This window comes from Bufo bufo, chromosome 3, assembly GCF_905171765.1.
Source record: "Bufo bufo chromosome 3, aBufBuf1.1, whole genome shotgun sequence".
In the NCBI taxonomy this organism is placed as follows: Eukaryota; Metazoa; Chordata; class Amphibia; order Anura; family Bufonidae; genus Bufo; species Bufo bufo.
The window spans coordinates 88,415,824-88,423,258 of record NC_053391.1 but is presented as its reverse complement, the minus strand read 5'-3'; the positions used below and the strand labels follow the sequence as shown (position 1 = coordinate 88,423,258).

The following is a 7,435-nucleotide window of genomic DNA, read 5'->3' as shown; positions in this document are numbered from 1 at the left end:
AATGGAGAGTAATCCGTTCAGTTTGCATCAGGATGTCTTCAGTTCAGTCGTTTTGACTGATCAGGCAAAAGAGAAAACCGTAGCATGCTACGGTTTTCTCTCCGGCTAAAAAAACTGAAGACTTGCCTGAATGCCGGATCAGGCATTTTTTCCCATAGGAATGTATTAGTGCCGGATCCGGCATTCAGAATACCGGAATGCCGGATCCGTCCTTCCGGTATGCGCATGCGCAGACTGAAAAAAAGGTGAAAAAATAAATGTCGGATCTGTTTTTGCCGGATGACACCGGAAAGACGGATCCGGCATTTCAATGCATTTTTTCGACTGATCAGGCATTTTTAAGACTAATCAGGATCCTGATCAGTCTTACTAATGCCATCAGTTAGCATACATTTTGCCTGATCCGGCAGGCAGTTCCGGCGACGGAACTGCTTGCCGGATCTCTCTGCCGCAAGTGTGAAAGTAGCCTTAGGCTTTGTGCATGAAACATCATCAGAGCAGGGAGAGAGGCTGACATCACAGGTCATGTGACCCTCAGTGAAATCTGAGAAACCAGCAACTGGAGATAAAGTAAGTCAAATGTAAAGTCCTTTCATTTGACTAGTTAAAAACATACAAAGAACAAAAAAAATTACTCGAACAACCCCTTTAATCGTATTAAAATTAGTTATGGAAATGGCCGGACTGGAAGGGGGGAGAAAGGGGGGCCCCTAAGGGTAGGCCCACATGACGGGGGGTTTGGTTAGTGAGCCCCAGGGAGATTAGGATTGGGGTAGCAGGGGGTGGGGTGGATGCAGGGGGGTCGTATTGGTGGGTTTGAGCAGGAGGGGAGGAGCGTAGGGGTTAAATAGAGTAGGGGGACAGTGGACGGTAGCCATTTTGGTTACCTGAGAAAGCTGGCCAGACCTGTTGCAGAGATGGAGCAGTTGGAAGCGGCGATTCAGGAGCTGCGGGCGGCAGCAGCGGTCCACGGATCGGCATGGGCCCAGGAGCAGGTTCGGTTGTTGCTGAGGGGGGAGGCTGAGGCTCCTGTCTTGCCTCAGCCACCTTTAATACGGCCGCGGCGGGCAAGGCCGCCGGCGCGCTTTAGTCCTTCTTCATCCCCCCCTCGGGCTCAGCGCCGTGTCCGGAGCCCTTCACAGGACCCTTCACGTCGGGCGCCTCCGGTGCCAGCTGCTTCAAGGCCCCGACGTGGAAGGAATCCAATTGGTAGGCGGAGCCCCAGGGGTGGCCGGGCCCGGCCATCTCCTTCATCCAGCGGCAGCGGCGGGGGTTCTGGACCAGGTGCGGCGGGGGCCCCCCTAACTCCTGGCAGGGGGGTGACCGCCCGGCGTGGGAGGAATAGGCTGCAATACGGGGCTGCTGCAAGGGAAGGAGAAACGAGCAGCAGGCCCTCCGTTCAGTGTGTGAGGGGTAGCTCCGCCCACAGTAGCTCCGCCCACCGTGCCTCAGTTAACCCTAGCGTCCCTGGTCTGAGGCTGGCCAGGGGACAGGGAGAAGAGAGAAGATGCAGCAGGATGGATCCGGATTGCCCTAGAGAGTGCTGCCTTGCTGCTGACCCCAGCTCTGCCAGGAGGCAGAGTGAAGAGGAGAGCTCTGCCCCTCAGGATCCAGTCGTGGAGAGACGCATCGTCCCTGGTACCAGTGTTTCCAGGGGACAGTATGAAGATGGATTGGCGGCGGGATCCGAAGATCTGCCTCAAGGGACGGTTCGTCTGGAGTCAGGAATCGCGGCTGATGGGGACACAGCACCCAGGCAGCCAGGTGAGATTACTTGGGGACCGTTAGCGCAGGTAATGCAGGGCATGGGGGTTGGGGGAGGTAGTGGCCCGCAGGCGGATGTCAGCAGGGGTTTAGGGCAATTGTTGGGGGGTTTGGCGGGATTGATGGCTAGTTGGGGGGTGGCGGGGGGATCCCCTTTACAGGCGTGGGGTGTACAGGGTCCGTCGGGAGGTTTCGGGGTGGGGGGTGAGCCTCGGCGGGCATTGCCGGGAGTGGGGGTGTCAGTGCAGACGCAGGCGGGGGCTGAGGTGGAGGAGGAGACGGTGCGGGTGGACGATAAGGCAAAGGGAGAGGTGTATGTTTGCTTTGAGGGGCCTTTGGGGGCTCATTTGAAGGCGGAGGTGCGGGAGCGGATTTGGAAGGGGGAGTATGTAGAGATTTTTTCTTTGCTCCCCTTGGAGAGGTTTAATCTAGATAGGGCAAAAAAGGACGAGGGTAAAAAAGATGAAGAGGAAAAACGACGGTTCAGGTTGATTCCACGGACGTTTGCTAATTGGTTGCAGGCGTTCGCTATTTTGGCGAGTGTGATTGGGGAGAAGGCGCCGGAAAATTGTTCGGCGCTGTTTTGTTATCTTGATGCTATAGGCGAAGCGTATAGGGTTTACGGGGGGGTTGCCTGGTTGCGTTACGATGAACAATTCCGGCAGAGAAAAGCGGTGCGTCCAGACATAAGGTGGGATCACAAAGATATTGCCTTATGGCTGAGGGTGACGGCACCTGTTAGATCTGGGCAGCCCTTTCGGGGGGAAGGAGGGAGCGGGGGGGCTTCAAGCATGGCGTCGGCCTCAGCAAGAGGCTTGTGCTTTGCCTTTAATGAAGGAAACTGTAGATTCGGGGTTAAATGCAAATTTAAACACGAATGCTCAGGTTGTGGGGGGAACCATGGAGTGGCAAGATGCTTTAGGGGCGGGAAGCAGAAAGGGGACGCCAATAGCAAAGGGGGCGACGCCGGTCAGACTGGAAAGGATGGTGCCTTTTCTCGCTAGGTATCCGGATAGGGCAGCGGCGGTATTGCTTGAGGCAGGGTTTGGGGAGGGGTTTAGGATTCCGTTTGTACCAGGGGGGGCAGTGTTGTTAAAAAAGAATTTGCGTTCGGCTAGGGAGCATTCGGAGGTGGTGACGGATAAACTAAATAAGGAAGTGTTGTTGGGTCGGATGGCGGGACCGTTTCAGGAGCCGCCTTTTGCGGATTTGCGAGTGTCACCGCTGGGAGTGGTCCCTAAGAAGGAGGTGAATAAGTTTCGGCTTATTCATCACCTGTCTTTTCCAAAGGGTTCTTCGGTCAATGATGGTATTGACCCCGCACTTTGTACGGTGGTGTATACGTCATTTGATGCAGCGGTCGCGTGGGTGAAGCGATTTGGGGCGGGGGCACTCCTAGCAAAGACGGATATTGAAGCGGCGTTTAGGTTACTGCCGGTACATCCGGATTGTCACCATTTGTTAGGCTGTTTTTGGGAGGGGGGTTTCTTTGTGGACCGATGCTTGCCCATGGGGTGCTCTTTGTCATGTGCCTACTTCGAAACGTTCAGTTCGTTTCTGGAATGGGCTGTGATAGACTCATCAGGTTGTGCATCTCTGATTCACTACCTGGATGATTTTTTGTGTATAGGCCCCCCGGGTTCGCGGGTGTGTTCCTTGTTGTTGGAAACGTTACGTTCGCTTTTTGGTTGGTTTGGGGTTCCGTTGGCGGCGGAAAAAACGGAGGGTCCGGTAACGGTATTGAGTTTCTTGGGGATTGTGATTGATTCCGAAAAGATGGAGTGTAGACTGCCAGTAGATAAATTAGAGGATTTAAGAGGGAATTTGGTGAATGCCCAGAGGAAGAAGAAGTTGCAGCTACGGGAGCTTCAATCATTGTTAGGGAAACTTAATTTTGCTTGCCGGGTCATGCCTATGGGAAGGGTTTTCTGTAGACGACTGGCTAGGGCGACAGCAGGTGTGGTTTCGCCTCGTCACTACATTCGGCTGGGGAAGGAATTGCGGGCGGACTTAAAGGTGTGGTTGTCATTTTTGGAAAAGTATAACGGTCGCTCGTTATTTATGGGGGATGTGATGGACTCGTTTGACTTTGAGCTGTTTACAGATGCGGCGGGTGGTTCCGGTTTTGGTGCATTTTGTGGTGGCCAATGGTGTGCTGGACAGTGGCCGGTAGGGTGGTTTGAGCGCGGTTGGGTGAGGAATTTGGCGTTATTGGAGCTCTTCCCAATTGTGGTGGCGGTGTTATTGTGGGGGGACCGTTTTCGGAATAGGAAGATTCGTTTTCACTGTGATAACATGGGGGTGGTGCAGGCTATAAATGGTTTGTCGGCATCTTCGCCTTTAGTGGTACGGCTTCTTCAGCGGTTGGTGTTGGAGTGCCTGTCGCTTAATGCCTGGGTGGTGGCGGTGCATGTCCCGGGGGTGGAGAACTGTATTGCTGACGCCCTCTCTCGTTCACAGTGGGATCGTTTTCGTCAGTTGGCTCCGGACGCGGAAGCTACGGGCCTACCTTGTCCGGCTTGCCTGTGGGATCTGCTGGAGGAACCGTGAATGGGCTCATTCAAGCGTCGTTGGCGCCCGGTACGTGGGCTATGTATGTCAGAGCTTGGGATCATTGGGAGGCTTGGTGTGTGGATCTGGGGGCTATGATGGAGGATTTGGAGGTAGCGTTGTTGATGTTTTTGGGCCATTGTAAGGAAGAGGGATGGTCAGTTAGTAAAATTAATGGTTGTATGGCTGGGCTGGCTTTCGGTTTTAAAATGAGACGGATGTTTGATTTTACTAAGTCGTTTCTGGTGGTGCAGGCGTTAAAAGGATGGCGTAGGCTGCGATCAGGGGTGGACACCAGGAGGCCGGTATCGTTTGCGTTATTGTTGGAATTGGGGGAGCAGTTGAGGGGTGTGGGTAATTCAGTGAAGGAGGTCCGTTTGTTTAGACTGGCTTTTTCGCTGGCGTTCTTTGGGGCGCTTCGTTTGGGTGAACTAGTTTGTCCGTCGGTGTATAGACCGGGGGGGTTGATGAGGGATGATGTGGATTTGTTTCCGGATAGGGTGGAGTTCGTTATCCGTAGATCAAAGACCGATGTGGAGGGTCGGGGTCATAGGGTGGTGTTGTTTGCGGTGGAGGATTGTGATATGTGTCCGGTCAGCTGTCTTCGGGAGTATGGTTCACGGGTGGAGGTGGGGCTAGGTCCACTGTTAGTTCACGCGGATGGGTCCTATTTGTCCCGTTTTCAATTTTCGGCAGTGTTTGCAAAATGTTTGCAGGGGTTGGGGCTGGATCGGGAGGGGTACTCCAGTCATTCGTTTAGGATTGGTGCAGCCACTGAAGCAGCAAGGCTGGGTTTGGGGGATGAGGTCATAAAACGCATAGGACGATGGGAATCTACGCGTTTTAGGTCATATGTTCGGCTGAATCGTTTATAAAAAAAAAAAAAAAAAAAAAAAAGGGGGGGATGATATTTTGCTTTATGTTGGCAGTGTTGTTCTTGCATTATTTTTCTCGTTTCAGGTGCAGCACCCGCCCTGGTGTGGATTTTGGGACACTCCTATGTTTTCTGGGGGGCCGTTCGGGCAGCAGTTCGGCCGGACGGTCAGCAACTAGGTTTCGACAGGGCGTCGGTGGTGGTAAGATGGATAGGGCGCAGGGGCATGATTTGGAGAGGGGTGCTGCCGGAAGTGCATCGTTTTGCTCGGATGGATAGGGCACCTGACGTGTTGGTGATCCACGCGGGTGGAAATGATTTGGCTGCGAGACCTATCAGGGAGCTGGTGAAAGATATAAAATGGGACATGTTGCGGTTGTGGTCATTGTTCCCTGGGTTGGTGACCGTGTGGTCAGACATAGTACCGAGGCGAGTCTGGAGGGAGGCGAGGTCGTTGGAGGCAGTAAATAAGGCTCGGGTTAAAGTTAATCGGGCGGTTGGGCGGTTTATGGCACGGAACGGGGCAGTGGTGGTCAGGCATAGGGACTTGGAGAGCGGGGTTGGTTCCTTTTGGAGAGCGGATGGGGTGCACCTGAATGCAGTAGGGGTGGATATGTGGAGCCTGGCGCTGCAGGAGGGTATTGAGGTGGCCCTGAGGATGTGGAGGAACGCACAGAGTTGAGGAGTCTAATCTGTGCGTTGGTGGCGGTGGGGGGTCCTTGGAGTTGGTTACGGTGGAGCTGGAGGACATTGGGAGGGCCCCCACGGTTGGGGCTGGACTCCCATGGTGGCCCAGCTGTTGAGGGGGGGGCCATTCTGTGGTGCTTCCGAGCTGGGGGTCACGGCTGGAGGCAAAATGGCTCACCCCGGATCAGCAGCTGGGGGATTTGTGGGGCTCTAAGGACCTCCCCCGTTAGGAGGAGTCATTGTTATGGTTTATGTTATGTTGTATTTATATTAATAAACGGCTGCTGTGGCCAATATATTCCAACAGGTGTCTGAGTCTTTTTGGGGATGGTTGGGTATGTTGGTATATGGTGGGGGCGGAACAGGTAAGAACAGTTAGTTGTAGTAGGGGCGAGCAAAATATGACCAATACCCCCGTCAGGAAATGGCCGGACTGGAAGGGGGGAGAAAGGGGGGCCCCTAAGGGTAGGCCCACATGACGGGGGGTTTGGTTAGTGAGCCCCAGGGAGATTAGGATTGGGGTAGCAGGGGGTGGGGTGGATGCAGGGGGGTCGTATTGGTGGGTTTGAGCAGGAGGGGAGGAGCGTAGGGGTTAAATAGAGTAGGGGGACAGTGGACGGTAGCCATTTTGGTTACCTGAGAAAGCTCCCTCCCACCCTCCCTTTTAAGTTTGGATGGGGGGGGGCGAGGCAATGTGTGCAGGGGGAGATGGGATCGGTCTTGTCACAGTGGCGTTGGCGGTGGGGGGTCCTTGGAGTTGGTTACGGTGGAGCTGGAGGACATTGGGAGGGCCCCCACGGTTGGGGCTGGACTCCCATGGTGGCCCAGCTGTTGAGGGGGGGGCCATTCTGTGGTGCTTCCGAGCTGGGGGTCACGGCTGGAGGCAAAATGGCTCACCCCGGATCAGCAGCTGGGGGATTTGTGGGGCTCTAAGGACCTCCCCCGTTAGGAGGAGTCATTGTTATGGTTTATGTTATGTTGTATTTATATTAATAAACGGCTGCTGTGGCCAATATATTCCAACAGGTGTCTGAGTCTTTTTGGGGATGGTTGGGTATGTTGGTATATGGTGGGGGCGGAACAGGTAAGAACAGTTAGTTGTAGTAGGGGCGAGCAAAATATGACCAATACCCCCGTCAGGAAACAATAAAAATAATTAAAGAGACTGAATATCTGCATGTTGCTTTAGCTTTCAGGCACATACACATGGCAGAGCCACATGCCAGAATTCGAACAGCCAGCACACAGAGTCCCCACGATTCTCCATTATGGTCATGTAGGCATGTACCACCATATGGTGCCTCTATTTGGCACTATATGTGCCCCTAAAGCAAAGTTAAAAAAAAATAAAAAATCATGACGTATCATCAGACACCATATTATCAAGGTATTTTGCACTAGAGGCATTGCTTCTGTTGAAGAACATTTTAAAAATACAGCACCATATGAAGCACCATACTGCCACACATGGAGTGCCTAGGGCCATGTCGTAAGAGATTATGACGGCCGTTCAGTCTCATGCACACTGCAGAGCCATTAGATGTCTATCTTTAATTTTAT

The 7,435-nt window shown here is 53.6% G+C and overlaps 1 protein-coding gene across 1 annotated transcript; it reads left to right on the top strand.

Annotated features, from left to right (window-relative positions):
- The first annotated feature begins 1,517 nt into the window (after nucleotides 1-1,517).
- On the top strand, nucleotides 1,518-5,367 carry LOC120993627. The gene is made up of 3 exons (XM_040422104.1): nucleotides 1,518-1,764; nucleotides 4,225-4,619; nucleotides 5,275-5,367. The coding sequence occupies exons 1-3, from the start codon at nucleotides 1,518-1,520 to the stop codon at nucleotides 5,365-5,367; spliced, it is 735 nt and encodes a 244-aa protein (XP_040278038.1).
- Nucleotides 5,368-7,435: the final 2,068 nt, after the last annotated feature.